A 19,735-nucleotide genomic window follows, 5' to 3' on the forward strand; every position below is an offset into this window, starting at 1 on the left:
AGAGAGAGAGAGAGAGAGAGAGAGAGAGAGAGAGAGGAGGCAGGAGTCAGGCAGCTGAAAGGAGAACAAAGAGAGAAAAGGAAAAGAAGGGGAGAAAGAGATAAACTGCAGACTAGAGGAAATGAATAAGAAAAGGTAGAAGGAGGAATACACAGCTATGAAAAAGTATTCATACACTTTGACCTGCTTCTTGTTTTTTGTTGCTGTGGAGATGGTGCGTTCAAGGTGGTGCTTTGCCAAAGTTCAGTTTGTTTGGTCCAATTTTTCTACAACATTTTCTTTCCCCATAATGTTTTCTGTTGTTAATCTTTTTTTTTTTTCTTCTTTTCCTTGAGTTACTTGGTTTGGGGCGTTGGCTGCTTCCTGTTTTCCAAGATCAGCGGTCTTTGACAGCACAACGCAGCTCAACTGGACCAACCATGTGCTGGACAGCAAGGGGTTAAAGTCTCACTTGTTCTTAGATAATGTTTTACTTTTCCCCAAATCACTACAAAGTTAGACTCGTGCGTCTCTGGCCAGGCGGTTCTCTGGAGTTCTCCAGCAAACTGCAGAGTCCTCCATAGAACAGCTGGATTTATACTGGGATCGAATTACACCCACTTTAACTATTTATTTAATTAGGCGAACAAATGTTTACTCTGGATTTAATTAATCAGAGTTAAGGAACACCAGATTTGTCAGATATACTTCTTTTTTTTTGTTTCAAAATCATTCTTCTTCACTTTTATAAACCTGCACAGCTTTGTATTATTCTATGGCATTAAATCTAAATGAAAAAGTTATTTTGGGGAACAAATTTCTGAGGTACGGATCATTTTGCAGAGCAAGACAGAGACAAAAAGGAAACCAGAAAAGAAAAGAAATAAATAATGAAAGGACATAAGTAGGGAGAAGAGAAAAAAACCAAAAAACAACAACCAGGGTGTCCAGACCAAGCTGTTTGTGGTGAGTGGCACTCAGAGTCATGCAAATCCGTTTTCCCCAAAGTTGGCGATGACGAACGTCGTACCGCTTCATTAGAATGCACAATTCCATCTCTCTAATTGACAAGCGATTAATAATGTATACAATTTCTCACAGGTCAGGTGTCTGCGGCGAATCACGTCTCCGTTTAAAGAACAAAAAAAAAATAGAGACAGCTGCCCGGCTCAGGGCGGGAGGGACTCACAGCTCCGGCTGTCACGCCCGGCCTGAACAGGGGGAAAAAAAAAAAGAAAAGAGGAAGACGACTCTTGATTTATTTCCGCTCGACGCCAGCGACGGAACGCGGTGTTCGACAATGAGGAATCACTGGGAATGTGAGTTCCCGTGCATATATTCACCATCTCTCACGCCGTCCGGCGGCTGGATGGAGCTGTGGGGGTCGGCCATGTGAGTGACTGATGAAGAATTGGCGACAGAAGTTCGAAAAGCGCATTAATAACAAGAGAATGGTACATGTGTAAAAGAAAAAAAGCAGGACGCCGTACGGAACATCATGCTGGTCATTATTAACATTCCTCCTACTGTTACTGCGATTAGGTTTTTGGAACTTGATTAGCAACTAAAACTCTCATCAACTCGCTGAATATGACTTCATAAACTCACAGAGCAGAGCTTAATAGCAGACGTTTTTTAATATCAGTGTTGTGTTTAGGCTCCTGGAGGTGCAACACTTTCTTAAGTTCAGCATCTCAAGAGCCTAATAAAGATGTAAGCGTCTAATAAATACCGAACGGGCGCGGATTCTCATAAGTTTAAAGAATGTTTATTGGAGCTTTGATCAAATCCATTAAGGAAACTTTAATGCGTTTTAAAGACCATCTACTCAGGAAGTGACACCTTAATTATATTGCTATAAGAAAAGTGAGTTTTCTTTTTTTTTTTTAACTGTGCATGATATTAACAAATTACTGTAGATCTGCAAAGAACTCTCTTGGTAACGGTCGGAAAAAGGAATGTTTTGCTGATTTGTCAGATGAGTGGAAGTATTTTTGTGTTCCTGTTTGCACTGCAAAAACACAAAAATATTACCAAGTATTTTCTCTCTAGCTTCTAGTGAAAACATCTTAATACACATCCCTGATATTGACGATAAAGTGCTAGTTTCACTGGCTGATTATTTCACTTATAACAAGACATTTTTCCCATGTTATAAATGATACAATCTAGAACCTTATCATCAGTACTGAGAACTTACTGACTTAAAACAAGCTCCTTATATCTTGCTTAAAAGATACTTCTGAGTTAATTTTGTCTTAATCCAATATATTTTCACTGGAAGCTATGTAGATAAAAAAAAACAAAAACAAAAAAACACTTGGTAAGTTTTTGTGTTTTTGCAGAGTGGTGAGTCCAGGCCGTGTTTACCTGTGTGGGACCTCATGTGCGTGCGCAGGTGGCTCGGCTGGCTGAAGCTCTTCCCGCACTCGCGGCAGAAGCACTGGCCCTGCCGCATCAGAGACCTCAGCATGCCTGGTCACGGACACAAACAGGAAGGAAAGGGGAAGAACGCACAGTTAGTCACGACACAGCATATTTTAAGTACACTGAAGTGTGTAGTTGTAACTACAGACGTTACAGGTGTATGTAGGCCAGTCACAATAAGAACATTTTGCTGGACGATAAATTGTCCCACAATTTTATGCGATAATAATGTTATTTTGACACAATTTTCAAGTCATATAACGGCAATGGCATAAGAATGCAACAATGAATTCTTACAGATCAATAAGCTGTAAATTCTAATAAATATTTAATACTGAAACTGGAAGATATTTTAAGTAAAATTAATTATGATCTCTGTGACTTCATAATTCAGTTGTCGTTCAATAAAAGGGCCAGTTGAGCCCAAAGTACCGGACTGAGGACTTTTGTTTTTGGTAAAAAGAAAGTGAGGAGAAAAATAAATAAATCATGCAAATGTAAACGGTTGAGCTTGTTTTAATGGATTTATTGCTTACTGCGACAGGCATAGATATATGAATACTTTTGGGAGGCATGGTAAGAATATGAGGCTCAGTTCTTGTGAATAAACGGATCTGACTTTAAGACATCTTTTTTTCCAATATGAAAAAAACTCCATGGCGTTTTTTTCCCTAATTTCCGTTGTAAAATGCCTCTTTTTGGAGAACAAACAGAAAAAAAAAATCTGGAGCTACCGTTAACTTACAACCGATCAGAACACTGCTACAAGTGGGAAGGCAATGTCCACCATGTTTGAAGGAACCAAATGAAGACATAAAGGTCAGTAATGGACTCAATGTGTATGTGTGTGTGCGTGTGTGTGTGTGTGGGAGGAGGGGGGGGGTGTACGTGTGTGTGTGAGTGTGCGTGTAAAAGCCTGGGTGATGCGGCGGAGCTAGGTAGCATCAGCAATGGTCTCGGGGAGGCATCATTAGTATGTCTAATGTGTCATTATGAGCGGCTCGCTCGGGGGGCTGGACTGCAGCTGTCACACAGCATCATCTCAGAGGCTGACAGCAACACACACACACATACACACACTGCATAAATTACAGGCAATTAAAACGCCCCGGCTGTGATGTGCCCGCTCCGCTGCCCGCGTGTCACATGTCAGGTGTGTGTGTGTCGGTATGCGTACGTGTTTCAAGAACTGAGTGTGCGTGTTTGGTAGAGGGTGAGGCACATGGTCGGTTGCGCTAATACTCACACACACACGCGCGCACGCAGACAGTAACACTGATGTTGCGTGGACACGTTAATGGACTTAAGCAGCAAGGAAGAAGGAACTTGAGAGAGAAACTTTATGCAAAATGCAAAGTAAGAGAGGTTATGTACAGTTTGTAAGGCTCAACATGTTTGCTTGAAACTTGAATTGATCTAGGTGAAGAGTCCAAACCAGAAGTTTAGCTTATAGCATCCAGTTAAGTTCAGTTAACATTCTCCCACCTGAGCTGCGGGAAATCTGCAACTCCTCCAGAGTAACCATGAGCCTATCTACTCCCAGCCTGTCAGCTCAGGTTGACACTCTTGGTAGGTTTGCAGTTATGCTATAGTCTTTCTATTTTGATGTGTACAAAGCTCAGGAGGTTGGTCTTCTGGTGCTGTTTGTTCTCTTTAAGGATGCTTTCACACCTGATAGTCCGGTAGACTTGGCTCGATTGGGAACCAAAATTCTAACATTGTGGTTCTCTTTCACACTGCACTGTCAAACACTTTCAGCAACCAGTTCCCCTCCTCGCCTGTGGTGGCACTGCACCACAAACCTTCAATGGTTTTTGGTGCAGAAGACAAGCAAGTCTTTCTTCTTCTCAAAATGCAGGCAAAAATAGAGTGGTGTGACATTTTAGCAGTCCTTGGTAAAAGACTGAGAATTATTTTCTCGCTAGGCGTTTTGTTTGTTTTGGTTGTAAAATACCCACAATGCCCTGCGCTTTAGTCTGCTCCCTGTTTTTGGAGCTGACTCCTGTCTGCTTGACATTCGCACATGAATTCAAACTGCGCTAGAGTTCACCTTCACCGAACTGGGAGCTAGGTTTTTAGGTGGACCAGAGTTCGCTTTTTGGTTTGATTGCGCATACACACTTCCCCAAATGAACCGGACTTTCTAGACAAACAAGCCGGAGTTCTACTAAAGCAGACTAAACGGAGGTGGTATGAATGCGCCTTACAAAACCTCTGAGGCCTTAAAAGAACTATTAAAGTAAACAGAGGTGGATTTTATTTTCTCGTTTCACAGTATTTGAAGGTAAATGGTTGCAGCTGATTTTATTTAGAGCTATGGGAGTAAAGGGAGCTGAACACACATGCACTAAAAGCTATCATTTTCCTTCCAGTTTGCAGCTACGCACCAATTTGTGCTGACCTGTGTCAATACTTTTGCCTGGCATTGAACTGACAGGCTCCAGGAGTCGGTTTTCAACATGAAGTAGGACTTTTTTTTTTTTTGCATTTTCAAAACCCATTTTGATACCTTTTGTGTAACCAGCTCCATTTCTGCAACCAACGCTAGATTCTTATTTCCAGTCCTCTTTCAATATTGGAAGCAGAGGCAGCATTCGCATGGGGCATTTTAAACTTCTCGCATCCATTTAATGACATTCTGGACGTAACAGACACACACACCTACAAACACACACACATACACTCCTATGACCTCTCTTGCTGACGGATAACAAGCCCGAGGCTTCGTGGCGCTTAATGCTTCCAAAGCCTACAACGGACGAGGATCGCCCCTGTGCACATACCTGGATGAGTACCTAGTAGCTGTTTATGAATGTTTCTGTGTTGGTAGGGGGCGGCGGGTGAATGGGGAGGGGGCACAGCAGGAACAAGGAGGACAGAGAGGTGGAAGAGGTGAAAGAGAGTGTGTCTGGCAGCCCGACTGCTGGCCTCTGGATACTCCACTTCTACTCTGGGCCGCCAGCCCTTCTCACTGACGCACTAATGAAAGACAAGACAGAGCTGGACAGAAAACACAAGCGCACCAACACACACACACACACACACACACGTACATGTCGGCACGTACTACAGAGGGAAACAGGAGAAAGACTCAGTTGCTCAAAAAAGGTCACTTTATAGCATGTGACTCAAAGGGCTAAGGCAGATGGTGACGATATGCGCCTGGACGGGTGACAGCGATGTCACACGTCTGCTCTGGGGCTGTTGTCTCTGACCCCTGGCTCTGTACAGCCCCGCTTGACCTCAGAGACACAACCCAAACTGGGCAAATATTACGGATGTTGGGTAATGACCATTTCCAAAGCAGCTGGTGGGGTAATTATTCTGTCTCATCTCTCTCTTGTTTTTTTTTTTGGCCTCCCTTTTCTTTTTGTTCGCTTTCCTCTGCGCGAGTCTCTTCGTCAGGCGGAGCGCCGTAACCCAAACAGTTTGTGACAGCTTTCTGGAACAGTGGAGCGGGGGTCCGTGAATGCCTCGCAGACCTGAGAGCAGAAAAGGTTCTCTCGCGTCTTTCACGGTTAGAAAAAAAAAAAAAAGACAAATGTTATCTACGCACTACTACTGCTTTTACATCTTAAACCCAAGAACATTCAAGTCCAACCAGGAACTTCAGCGCGATTCATGGGGGTTTCATGTGAGGGAACAACACAAAGGCGCATATTTCTGTGGAGTGGAAATGAAATGATGAATGCTTTTAAGTAAGACAACCTGATATTTTCATAGTAGACTTCAGTTACTACAGCTGGAAACCCTTTAGTCACATAAAGACAGTTACATAGGCAACCTGCTATCACCTAAATAACCTTTCCAGGGTTAAATGATCAGGATGTAGAGAAACTCATCCATGTGTTTCTTTAGTTGCATTGATTACTGCTGCAGCTGATCCAGAATGCCACTGCTCATGTTCTCACTAAAACTAGCAAGATGGAACACATCCCCCCAGTTCTGAAGTCCTTCCACTGGCTTCCTGTAGCTCAAATAATAAACTTTAAAATACTTTTATCAGTAAAAAAAAATCCTGTCAATCCCACTAGGGACAAGGATGAATGGAGTTTATGAACGGCTTAACACCGCAATACATTAAAGATCTGCTGTTGCTGTATCAACCTTCCAGACCTCTCATGTCTTCTGGTTTTGATCTGTTCTGCCTCCCCAGAACCAGAACCAAGCATGGAGATGCAGCATTCAGCTTCTATGCACCATAAATCTGGAACAAGCTTCTGGAAAACTGCAAAGACTGAACCACTGAGTTTCCGTTTGATTCCTAGTAACTGGAACATCGATCAAAATATTCAATGTGTATTTGCTTGATGATGGTGTTTGAAAAGGTGTAATGTTTATTGCTTGTTTCATAATTGGTGACTGAAATAAGTGTCAATGGTGTAAGGTATTTTGCACTGCCTTGACTTGATAGAACTGTGAAGGAGATTGACAGCTCAGCTCAAAGAAAGCCATTTTGGAAGGAAAGTCATGAGAGTTTCTGCTTGAAGTTTGCCACATACCATGTGGTGGGACAAGCGGGTCAAAGTGATGCGTTCAAAAAGTGATCTGGGCTTACATATGGATCACTACATCACCTCGTAATATTACGAGGTGATGAGACACCATGAGACACGGTGGTGGTGGTATTACCCTGAGGGTATGTTTTACTGCATCTACCAGGCAGGTCAAGGGTTAGAGTTTAGATCCTTCCTGGTTACACCCACCATTTCCATCATGTTAATAGGAGCTGCAAAATAGAAGCGCATACACCGGTTTGGTCTGCAGGAGGCGGTGTCGCCGCATCTACATTTTTGTAAAAGCCTGAGCACGGCGCGAGTGGCTCTTTGCCAGAAGGCCAGAGCAGCAAGGTAGGGCACTCTCTTTATAGATTTTTCTTCTGCCAGCTATTGTTGTTCGAAAGGGCTCAGAAGCAAGCCATCCAATTTCAGTAAGCATTTCTTTATTCCTTCTGACACTTGACATTTTCTCTGAGATCAGCTGCTTGAAGCTACTTTTGTGAGCTGATGATGGGGAATTTCATGTGAGAAAGTGCTTTTCATCGTAGAAGCATAACAATTTGGTGTAAATGTATGAACAGAGTGTGGTTAATGAGTAATTTATACCTGTGGGGTCCATCAGAGAGTTGGCTGCACCCCAGTGGTGGTAGAAAGGAGCCAGATCGTGCGGGTTGTATTTCTTAAGGTAGCCCAGGACGTCGGTTGACATGTCTGGTGTCTCTCCAATCGGCTCTTGCTTCACATCCCTACGGCTCTCTGACGGTATTGAAGATAATGAGGGGGAGGAAGAGGCCTGCGCCACGGCTCCCTGTGTCTGGGAGACGCCGTAGCTGTGCGTTGTGGGCAAACAGTGGTTGATGGCATTGGGTCTTGAAGGATTTGGCCGACTGTGGATTTGGGAACTGGGGAGCGGTTGATGAGGGGAGCCCCGGGCTCGGCTGTACTCTGAGAGGCTGTGTTGGTTGGTCAGCATGAAGCCCAGACCCTCCTGAGGCATCATGTAGCGGTCTGCCATCCTGGACACTGCGGAGGAACTGAGGCCTGATGCAGGCAGTCGAGAGCGGCTCCCAGTGTTCTTCTCCGAAGAGCCAGAAGGTGCCCGAGTGCTGACACGAGGATAGATTTCCGCCTTGGGTCTGAAGCGCTGACTTTGGTCCTCCATACGTTTACTGCTACTGCTGCTGACTGGCCGAACGGGGACTCTCCCAACCTGCTTGCCTGATGCCGATGAAGAGATTCTTGAGGATGGCGTACAAGGTGTAGAAGATGATGATGGGGTGACTGCGTGACTGACCGGCCTGCTCTTTTTTACAGTTTCACTGGTGCAGGTAGGAGGCCGCGTCCGCTGGCTCCGCACGGTTGGAGGGAGCGGCTGGCATTCCTTCCCTTCCAGCACAGGTGGAGGTCCGGTGCGTCTCTTTGAGGACGAAGTACTGTCCCTGGAAGTCTTAGAGTTGTTCTTAACAGCCCATTTTGGAGCCAGATTGGAGCTACTGCTGTTGATGCGGTGAGCCACTGTCTGATGCATCCAGAGCACCTCTGGGTAGCGGGTGGAGTGAGAGCAGAAGGAGCACTTATGGCTTGGGAGGTTCTTTTTATCTAAAGTTATAGAGGCTACGCCCCTGATCCCATTGGCTCTCACACATAAATCCATCGGGATCATGGCGGGATCAGATGAAGAAGGACGAGCAGAGAGATAAGCATTTGGAGAGGTTTTTAGCCCTGGAGTAAAAGCTTTCTTAAGTTTGGGATAACTGCTGAGAGACCCTCTGTCTGAGCTGGAGCTGGGACTGGGGACAGGGCTGGGTCTGTCTTTGGAGGCAGCCTGGTGTTGGACACGAACATGGGTGAAGTAGGCCTGCGACTCTGTGGTGACAAAGTCACAAAGGCTGCAGATGTATGGCTTTTCATCTGTGAGGGAAAAAAAAATCATAGTTACTAAAATCAGGCACTACAAACTAAACAATGTTTAATATACCAATCTAACTCCGGCAACAATCCTACAGATTTATCTGAATTTCGTCTGGATGTAGTTATAGTAAGTAACCACCAGGGGTCAGTGTAGCCCAAAATAAAATCTGATTTAAAGGTCACCTTAAGATTAGTTTCTAGTTCAACACCATGAATAAATCAAACAATGAACACATTTGTTAGGTTTGTTGTAGCATGATGATAAATATTGATGGATATGACTTTGGATTTTTACTATATTTGAATCATTATGACTAGTAGTCATAATGATAATGACATTATAATAATAATTATAAATTTAATAATATAATTATAATGGTTATAATAATAATAATAATAATAATAATAATAATAATAATAATAATAATAATTAATAATAACCATAATAATAATAATAACTATGTCTTATTATTATTATTATTATTATTATTATTATTATTATTATTATTATTATTATTATGTTTTTTAAGATCCTCTGCAGAGATTTCTATTGTACGTTTTTTGTTTACATTTGTTTCATTGAACTGATCAATTTCTCTGATGTGCAACTCCCTCAATTGTCCACAAGGTGGCGTCCACAGCCTTGTAATTGAAAAAAAAAAAAATGGTTTTCCACATTAATCAAAGTTTTCTCTAGCCAGGAAACAAGTTCTTGTCGGAACTACAAAATACCAAGAGTAAGTCATTTAAAAAATGTCACTCATCAATACAAAAACAAATAGGAATATCAGGACATTGTGTACGTTTGTAGACATACAGAGATAAACCAAGAAGAAAAAATGATCTACACTTCAACCTACTACTAGAAAGGAGATGCCCCTGCCTGGGAATGCCCAAGTGCAACAACCCCTTTTGTTTGTTCCCTCATGTTGCTAACTAACTCTCTCTCACAGCAATCTGTTTTAACATTAACATAAAAGGATGCTTAAGTAGCTGAAAGATATAACAGTAAGTGAAAAGCATATTCACACACAGATCTAAAGGGGGAGAGAAGGGGGGCTAGTTTCCTGAGACAGGAAGACCTGAAATAGCACACAGCTCAATTGGGCCTGAAGAAATGTTGCAGCTATTTTAGAATGTCAGCACCAGCTGGGAAGAGCGGAGACGATCGCTTTCTTTCGTTGCTGATATAAACAAATGCATCAGGTTATGCAGAAATATTAGGAAAAACATATTACAATCCATCGTTGAGCATTTTAAAGTAATGGTCATATTTTCTTTTGTCTTTTCTTTTTTATTTTTCTATTTACGCCGTAGTGTCACTAGGCTACAAAGGTCGCTAAAAATGATTAGCATTCCAAAAATGCCTTTTGTACTGCTGAGGTGCCATCAGGAAGAAGAGCCTCAGTTAAGCTGTGAAGTTTACAGCTGGTTCATATTACATAATAATGTCAACAAACTCTCCAGCAGGACTGGAAGCTCTGCGATCTGTTTGATAGTGTTTTTAAACAGCACTTTTTTAAAGTGTAACTCACACTGATGAAGTTTGGACATTTCACCACATGGTGGCTCCAGTGTCCATTCCAAAGAGTCTGATAAGCCGAGCATTCTTCATCATTAGTTGTTTACATCAGAGTGACAGAGGTATCGAGTGGGAGACTTAATGAGGTCTACAGTCCTTTCTGCAATTAAAACTGCTGACAGAGTTTGTTCCAGTTTCAACAGCTAATGCAAAGCACTAGAAGCCATAACGTAAGGCAAGTACTTACTAGCAAATCCTTTTTATTTATCTATAATGACAGTTATTTTTCTCGTTACTGTTTTATACCTCTGTTATGTAAAGAATTTTTGTTGTGTAAAAAGGAGAACCGAAAAAGTCAAAAGTACCTGCAATTTCCCCAGAGTTCGAGGTTCCCATCTCGGAAGCCTGATCTCCAAGCGTCGACGCAGGTGGAGAATCTCCATACCCTGGGGTGCTGGGTCTGCTGGGGCAACCGGACTCCGGGTCACTGGTGGGTCCCCACTGATCGTCCCTTCCAGTTCTTTCCTTGTCTCCCACTGGTGCCCTGCCGCCATCCTTCCTATGAACCCGCTGGTGGACGATCATCTGATGGCGGCTGCGGAACATCTTGCCACACTCGAAGCACTCTTTGCCTTTGGAAGAAGACTGGGATGGTCGCCGTTTGTCCTGTCGACTTGAGGGGCGGTACTCTGAGTCGCTGAGGCTCTCCGGTGTCCTGTCGCCTGAAGATGTGTGGCTTCCCAACCCTGAGCTGCTGCGTCTCCCTGAGCTGCGTTTTTCTTGGCCTTGCAAGACATAACGGCTGTTCTCCTTCTCATAAACCACTGCGGCATCGGTAAGGGCTTCGTCCTCCATGCTCCCTCCGCTATATGAAGCTTTGTAACTTGGCTCCACTGGCTCTACAACTCTTCCTTTAGTGGCTAATTGCCAAGCCTGGTAGCTGCAAACTGGATCTAATTCTGGAATCCTTTGACCAAGAGTTCTTTGCTCGCTGTCCTCCTCTTCACCCGGCGTCTTTCCCTCAACGCATTGTAGGTTAAAGTATTCCAGGAGACGTCTCTTCGCAGCTGGTGAATCCTCATCATCAGTAGACCTGCAGTGAACTGGGGATTTTCTGCCACAATTAGGACTGTGAACTTTATCGTGGGCTCTCAGGCTTTCTTTGCTGTGGAAAAGGTTTCCACATTTCGAGCACATCTGATAGACAGATGTAACAGAAGTTGTCGTTATGTCAGGATCCTGTGCTACGTCATTTATAGTGGTGGGAGGCTCTGCCGAATCTGCTTTGGAGCGAGACCTGGACCTGGTATTGTGGGTTTTCATATGCGACTTGAGAAACCAGGCTTCGCGGAACCTTCTTCCACATATTCGGCAGCAGTGATCAAGGATTCCGGCGTGTTTCTTCATGTGTGACTTCAGAAACCAGGCCTGGCTGAACACCTGGCCACAGGTCTCGCAGGGGAACGTCCCATCGCTTTGCGGCTGGACGGTATCAGGCTCGGTAATGACCTCTTCCTTAACTGTGACCGTGTCCTCTTCTGCGTCTGCTGTAATGTGGACTTTCTCAATGTGGCTCAGGAGCTGGTCTTCCCGCAGGGCCTCATACCCACAAAGGCGGCAACAATACGGCCGCTGGTTGCTGACAGACTTTTCTCTTTTCATGCTCCGCGCAGGCATTTTCCTTCGACTCTCCTCTCCGACATCCCCGTTGATCATCTTGTTGCAGGCAGAGCTGCTCTTAGTTGGACTGGTGCCTCCATCCAGACCCTCGGAAACCTTCATCTCCTCCTCCTCTGCTCCGCCCTCTTCGTCCTCATTAGAGTGGTGGCTGGACAGCGTGCCCAGTTTGTGGCTGCGGATATGGACTTTGAGGTTGCCCTTCTGAGATGCCCTGTGGTCGCAGTAGGGACATTTATAAGGGCGTGCGCCCGTGTGGCGTCTCATGTGCTGCGAGAATGAGCTGAGGAAAGGGAAGCTGCGTCCACAGATGTTGCAGTTGTATGCCTCTGGGATTTTGTCATCCTCGCCTTCAAACTCCTTTTCAGTGTTGGCTTTTTTGCCAGTCAGCTTCTCCTGGGTCTCCATGACCTCTACGCTGTCTCTAGGATTCATGGTATGGATGAAACCCCCTTTTGTACCTGGTTGTTCACAGGTTCAGAAACATTGGAAATCACTGCTATCTAGAGAAGTACATCTAGGGATATATTTCTGTATCAGTCCCGTCAGCTAAAATGCCACACTCAGATCTCAAGATACTAATAAAGTCAGTGAACTGTGTACCTCACTGCTCAAGTAAAAACTGAACATATCAGTTTCTTTTTCAGGTCCTGATCGTCATTGTCGATTAAGGCGATTTTTCTCAGGTTCTGCTGATCCACAACACTTTTTGTACTCCTTGTTCTGGCTCGGTTAGCCTTAATTCTAGTGTATTTCCACACATGTGTCACAGTGAAATTTCCATCACAGGACCTGCAGAGTTGAAAGGAGACAAAAAAGGAAACAAACAGGGAAAATTGTTAGTAAATCTGTGTCACTTTAGCTTCAAAATCAATAAAACTAATCTGATATTTTAATATGTAAACAGGTGGATAAAAAAAAGTATTGTTGGCAGAATTTGCGAGCTGTTTGCTTAATTCTAGGTAGATCAAAGATCAAAAGTTGACAATCATTGTAGGTCAAAACACACATTTGCAGTGGTAACGTAAAACACGGCCAATAAACACCAAGCAAACATACAAAGCCAATAAAATGGAGTTTAGATAAACTACTTTCAAGCTAGTGTTGTGCACCGCTGCTATTCAGGTCTATGTAGTGGCTCTGTGATTGTGCCTTAGTGGTGCACAGCCTGGGGGGGGGGGGGGGGTTGGAGGGTCTTGATGCCACAGCGGCTGAGTCAACACTTTACACAATCAGGGTGATGGCTGAGGTGAGGGGGAATGGTAGTTGTGTGCACATCAGCAAGATCAGCAGCAGTGCCACCCTATTCCCTCCCCGCTCCCCTCCCCGCTCCCCTCCCCGCACGCCTCCATCAACTGACGCTATCACATGACAGGGATCTTAAGTACACAACAGGAAGTGGCTCTTCAGACAGTTTGCTTTGCTCCGTTTCTCAAACGGGAGTCTGAATGAGGTCGGGGTACGAGTCAAACAGAAAGAGAAATACAGATAGGCATTGAGACTTCAACAGCGTTGACTAATATCACGCCACCAGAGCACTTTTTACTCAGTAAACGGTCGGACTCCTCAACACCGTGTTGTGATTCGTGCATATTTTTATTTTTATTTGGTCTGAAAGTTGCCAGATTAAATGTGAATCTCATCATTGTGCTTCATTTAAAAGGTCGTTATGAACATTTAATCAATCAAAACGGCACATTTTACACGTAAAGTCAGCAATTCTCATCACTAAACAATGGAAACGTTAAAAGAAATTTCCACGGGAAGCCTGCCTGTGCGCGTGGACTATATGAAATGTGACTGACAACATTATTACAGGCTATTACACAGAGTGTCAGAGCCCATAAGCTCAGTTACTGCCAGGCTCTAATTACAAGTGGATAATTGATCATAATCACAAGAGGATAAGGTGGGGGAGGAGAACAATCATATGTCTTAAATTCTTGCAATGAAAATGACTACCCTCGCACCAGAGCCTCTTATCTATCTAGTCTGGTACAGGCTGCTGGAAAGCGCCTGAATGGCATACTGGGATTGTTCCCGGGAAGCTTACTTCCAACAAGCGAGAAGCGCCACCGCCAGGAGTGCAGATGTGGCTGACATTCTTTAGAAACAAAGTATGTTATCAAATCCAGACCTCTTAAGTTACTGAAGAAAAAAGATCTAAAGAGAAAAGAGGACAGTTTAAAGCTCCCTTTAAACTGTCAGTGAGTCCTAAAAGAGCGCATGAATCGAAGTGGCTTTCAGATTTTCACCTTCGTCCAAAAGGTTTTCTCAACTACTGTCAGATTGGTTTGCTTTTCACTCTTTCTCCCCAAGTTATTTTTCCTAAAATGATGAATTGTCACTCAGGTGTCCCACAAAAACAAAGTGATAGGAAGAGATAGCTCATTGGTTTTCAAGTGTGTGGTTCTGTTTAAAGGGTCTACGCAGGTGATGCATGCAGTGGATAATTTTCTCTTGTCTTCATTGAGGTTAAATCTAGATTAGCTTGTCCCAGAGTCTAAAGCCAACACCTACTCACAAGAGGAACCAAGACGAATGCACACTTCTTGCTTCCTAAAGCGACTCGGATTTAACAATGTTATAACAGTTCATGTGGACGCCACGTCAGGGAACATTTTAAAGTGCTGCCATGTTTGCATTGGGTGGGTCTTTGCAAAGAAGCCATCAATTATTTAAATGGGAAATTGAGGTAGGGGACAGTGCACCAAAAATGATCTTCCTGTCTGAAACACATAATCAGGACCAAAACAGTGAAGCGTTTTCAGTTACATATAGCAATAAAAACAATGTAAACAGCAAAAAAAAATGCTACAGTGGTTTAAGTTATTGCTGCTTTTTTACTTTTGCATCAGGGAGCTAGCATGATCAGAAACAGTCTGTGTTCTGTTCATGTTCCACACAGGAAAATCATCAATGACGCATCACCTCCAGCCTCCGTTTTCCATGTGAATAACTTTTGGATTCAGTGTAAATAAACGCGCATGTCAAACTTCCATTAGCTGGTCGTTTGGGGTGGTAGAATATTTATACTAATGCCAGGGAAAAGTCAGAAAAGCTGTTTTTCTTCTGCATTGTATTAAGATCCATATTTGTGATCTGACCTGTTTACAATTTCCAACACAAGTGACATAAAGTTATAAAAATGGCCTTTAAAGGAATAAGTGGATCTGTCCATCTGTTTCATACACCGTATTACTAATTCTGAGAAAGTAAATGGTTGGTGGTATTTTTACTTCTGCATATGAGAGAACTAAATATATTTTTACATATTTATGTATAACCCTTATTAGGAACACATAATACGCTGCCATATGTAAGAATATGCACTTTATGGCATATTCTTACACTGTAAATTTAAGAGAAAAAATTACTTTTAATGGTAATACATACTTAATAAATTCAGAAATAAAATACATTTTGCCAATATGGCTACATTTTGTCAAATATAAAATCTCACAGATTTTTGAAAGGCATTAGCTCTGGAGACTCAGGTGGTTTTTAGAAGAACATTTATTATTTTATGTCTCTGCTCATTTGGCAATTTTGAATTCTTATACTTTTAAAATGAAAAGTCCATCAGAGCTACGTTGAACATGAGCTGATCAAAGAGGCCAAAGTTTCAAATAAAAAGAACCACTGATTCGTCCACAGCATCACATATGTTCCCCAGCATTCGTAACAGTGGAGGTTAGGTGCTTTTCTGCATCGTCATCCCAGATCCACTTTGAGTTTTTGTTCCTGAAAAATTCACCCTTCGCCTCAACTGTCCAAACCACAGTCTTACAGTGAAATTCCTGGCAGCGTTTGGTTAACTTCACAAGTTTACATTTGTGATGGTGGGGCAGAGAGAGTTGTTTTAAGTTTTCCAAAACACAGAATTGTTCTCTAAAAGTGAACTTTAGGAATTTGTTTTACTTCCCTTACGGTCCTGCTCTCTGTGGGTGGCGACAAGATAAAAATGGATCCTTATCCGTCCTGGTGTTTCAATTTGCTTTCAACTTTAACATTTTTTTCAATGAGTAGCATTTTTTTCCTCTAATAATAATTTCTTGAATTTTGAAGACCAATCGCACGCCTCGCTTTTGAATGGCATGTTTTCTTGTGCTTCCCATTTTGAAGAGTGCCTAAGACAGACAGGGTTTAACAGTCATTTATTAGTGACTTTAAAATGCTTAAATTTCCATAATTAAAAAAAAATTGTATTTCCATATTTGTTTTATTAGAAGTGTTTCAATAACTGGGCGTAAAGAATTTTATAAAAGAAAATAATAAAATAATCTTTGGGATTTTCTCTCCAACTAAATGTTCTTAAATTTCTGATTTTTCGTACATTTTCAGTGAGATTATGCCACTGCAAGAAATAACGTACAACGGTACAATAAAAAAAATTCCATCTGCTCTTTGTCTCCACATTATAATGTTACTCGTTTCTTCTGCTTCTGGTGCTAAAAAAAAAAAAAAAAAAATCAGGGGATAATGATCTTATTTCCCATTAAATAGCCTCACTGACCAGCGTTCAGACGATGCAGCAGTAAGCCTGTCCTCCACCAGACAGTCACGTGCAAATTGAAATGTAATCAGATTATCCACCAGAGGGGAAACAATGTGGGCCCCTGAAAACTGTGGCTAAAGAGAGAGAAAAAATAAATAAATGGCTTACAGAGAGGGAGGTGGGGGGGAACTGTCCAGGAGAGATGAACAAGATTACTAATCGCTGGAGTCATCAAAAACGAGAAGATGTTTCAAAAGATTAACCAAAAACAAAAACTGCTGGGATACTTGTTTTTCTTTTATTAAAAATAATAATGCTTCTTCGCAAGTCTTCCATGCGGAGACAGCCTAAAGAAAAAGGTAAAAAAAATAAATAAATAAATAAAATTGGCCGTGTTTAACCCTAACTGGAGCGGCAATTGGTCTTTTATTTCGGAGTGTAAATGTTCCACCCATCCCAACATTTAACACCTGTTTCTCTGAGCCTGCAGGGAGATAATCATCCTGAAACACAGTGACCTATCCAACCTCAGTCGAGCACCTTGTCACTAATGGACACTTGAGCAGGCGTATGATGAGTCACCGGGAATGAATGGAGCCCTTCGCTCAGTTGATGATGACTGCTGTGTCAAACAAAAACAAACCACAACCCCCGACCCCCCGACCCTACCACCGCCGCCTCCATCCGAACGAGCTCAGGCTCTCTTCTGCCCTGCTATCCGAGCGCCGAGGCGCAGTGGGCGGAGGAACGGGAGAGAGCAGGAAATCCGCTCGGATTTTTCCCATCCATAAGTGGGCCGATACGAAGCAGGCCCGGCTATTTCTGTTTGGGGTGGACTTGTGAGGTCCACATCTGGAGAGAATCTTGAAACGAGCACCGTTAAATTGTCCGTGAAGCCCAGAAGAGGACCCGTTTACAGTGTTACGTTTGTGTTTGTTTTTAACCTACTCTTAACGATCCGGGCCAGTTTGGCCCTTCACCAGTTCATACAACTATCCACCATCTCATTCCCTCCTATGTCCATAAACAAAACTTCTCATACCCATGTAATTAAGGCATTGCTTCTTTCTGCTTCAATAAAACAATTTAAAAAGCCATTACATTACACACCATTAGGCCTGTCATGATAGCAAACTTTGCCGGACGAAAAATCGGCCCAGAAATGATTGCGATAAATGATGATATTATTGTTTTGAGATCATTTTCATGTAATATAAAGGCATAATGCGAGTACACCCTCTGAAAGAACAACTAAGGCCGAAACAATAAATACAATACATGGTTAAGTCTCCCTAAACAAATTTCTTCTGAGGCTTCTGAGATTCAGTCTTCGATAGAAAGAAACACAAGAATAACATGCAATCATGCAAATGCAAATGATTGAGCTTGTTTTAATTTATCATGAGATGAATTGATTTATTGCTTATTGAAACAGGCTTACACACTACTCCCATTTATCTTGGTTCTGCTCTTGTAGGGACCAGGTAACTCTTAGAAAACATCATGAAATCAGACCAGTGACTGAACAGTCAGACGTTTTGTCAACCAGAAATTAGTCAGAGCCCGTTGCAACCTCCCGCTGATTCTTGTCTGTCACTTCATGAGTCACATTTTCCAGAAACACCGATATTGAACTGCTGAACACATTCGCCTGGATCAGATTCTTTTTCACACCGTGGAGAAACCCGCGCTCCGACTAATTGCTCAACTTAATTAAAAAACTACATACCCCCATCAAGGACATTAACACTTGTAGGAAGGGTTGTCTCGTCGCCTGACACCTACTTTTTACGTTTTTTCCATACATAAGTGCTTAACTGAAGCAGAACTTCTGAATAAGGTTTTTTTTTCTGTTTGTTTGCAAATTTCTGCAAGAAAAATATGGCCAGACTGTTACTGATGTCCTTTACGAAATCTTTAACCAGTCGCCCTAAAACAGCTCATTTTCTTTTCGGGGCCACGTCGAGATCATTAATGTCCTGAGGCAGACTGTGTTGAGGTACTAAAAACTAAACTAGACCTTTCTCTGCATTTGATGTGTGCTTCTAATGTTAGATATTTAACACTGAAGTAATTTGGCACCGATTTGATTTGACTCATAAAATAATATTCAAGCACAGTGTCCTCCTGAAGTTCTACCAGGGCCAGCCTGCGATAGAGCTCAAAGGACCACAATTATGGCGGGCCAGTATTGGCCCGCAGGCCTCGAGTTTGACACGTACCCTAAAATATCTCTGTAGTAAAAAAAAAGCATATCAAGGATTAGTTTTGGTATTAGAATCAAACTGTTAGCTTTGTGACAGTCTCACTTGTCAGAACACAAAAAACGAGTTTTCAACATTTCTCTCTACTATTATTATTATTATTATTATTATTATTATTATTATAACCACAATGGTTTGAGAAAAGCATGGAAACAACTTGTTACCAATAAGACGTAACATCACAACCAACTGCTTGATTGTGCACTTCCCTCGAGGCATAAACTCGGGATGGGTACGAAAAAAACCTCTGCTGACTCAACAGCTCCCTCTAGAGGGTTCAGATTTTGCTTCCATATGTTGCAGGAAGTTGGCAAGAGGACATTCCAGTACGGACGTCTTTTAAATGAAGTTTTACACGAAAGGTTTCTGAAAGTGAAATTCTCCTTTCGTTCTGTTTGTTTTTTGATAAAAACTCTGTCCTGCAGCCAGGCTTCGTCCTTCATCATGGCAATCATCTCAAAAGGAAGCTCTGGCACAAATCTCCTGCACCCCCGGGGTGTGGGGATTGGCTCTCATAACACACTGACTCACTCACTCTGTCACCTTATCATTGGTAACGACTCCAGGTTGTTCTCGTGGGGGTCATCCTTTAGCCACGACGGGATCTTTCTTCCTCCCACATGCGGAGGATGAGGAACGCTATGAAAAAATACGCAGTTGTGGGTTTGGGGTGGGGGCTAACAGAGACTGAAAGCTCTGTTGTAACAGCAACACAAACGCACGCACACGTCTAGGGGAGCTGAAAAATCAAGATGCAAAACAGAGGGGGCTTTTAATTTTGCGCGCGCACGTCTTTTCAAAGTCCACGTACACACACTGCGGGCTGTTGACAGTGTTTCATACAGGCAGCATTGAAAGCTTGGTCAGCTGTACAGAGGTTCACACACAAACGTACATTGCTACATACATAGAGCACTTCACACACACACACACGCACACACACCCCCACGCACTCCCC

The 19,735-nt window shown here is 42.8% G+C and overlaps 1 protein-coding gene across 8 annotated transcripts in view; it reads right to left on the bottom strand.

The window, feature by feature from the left end:
• Nucleotides 1-19,735, bottom strand: part of LOC103478279 (zinc finger protein 516) — a 57,513-nt gene that overhangs the window by 8,627 nt on the left and 29,151 nt on the right. For 6 of the 8 annotated variants that reach the window (XR_001777439.1, XM_008432004.2, XM_008432005.2 and 3 more), the window contains exons 2-4: nt 10,704-12,807; nt 7,512-8,816; nt 2,350-2,454 (exon numbers count right to left, since the gene is read on the bottom strand). Coding sequence is in view for 7 of the 8 variants with exons in the window: in XM_008432004.2 (XP_008430226.1) it covers nt 2,350-2,454; nt 7,512-8,816; nt 10,704-12,450 (3,157 nt within the window). In the remaining variant the exon portion in view is untranslated. Of the gene's footprint in view, nt 1-36; nt 55-2,349; nt 2,455-7,511; nt 8,817-10,703; nt 12,808-19,320; nt 19,404-19,735 lie in introns of those variants that run through there. The other 2 variants (XM_008432006.2, XM_008432009.2) reach the window with 2 other exon arrangements.

Source organism: Poecilia reticulata, linkage group LG16 (assembly GCF_000633615.1).
Source record: "Poecilia reticulata strain Guanapo linkage group LG16, Guppy_female_1.0+MT, whole genome shotgun sequence".
Lineage (NCBI taxonomy): Eukaryota > Metazoa > Chordata > Actinopteri > Cyprinodontiformes > Poeciliidae > Poecilia > Poecilia reticulata.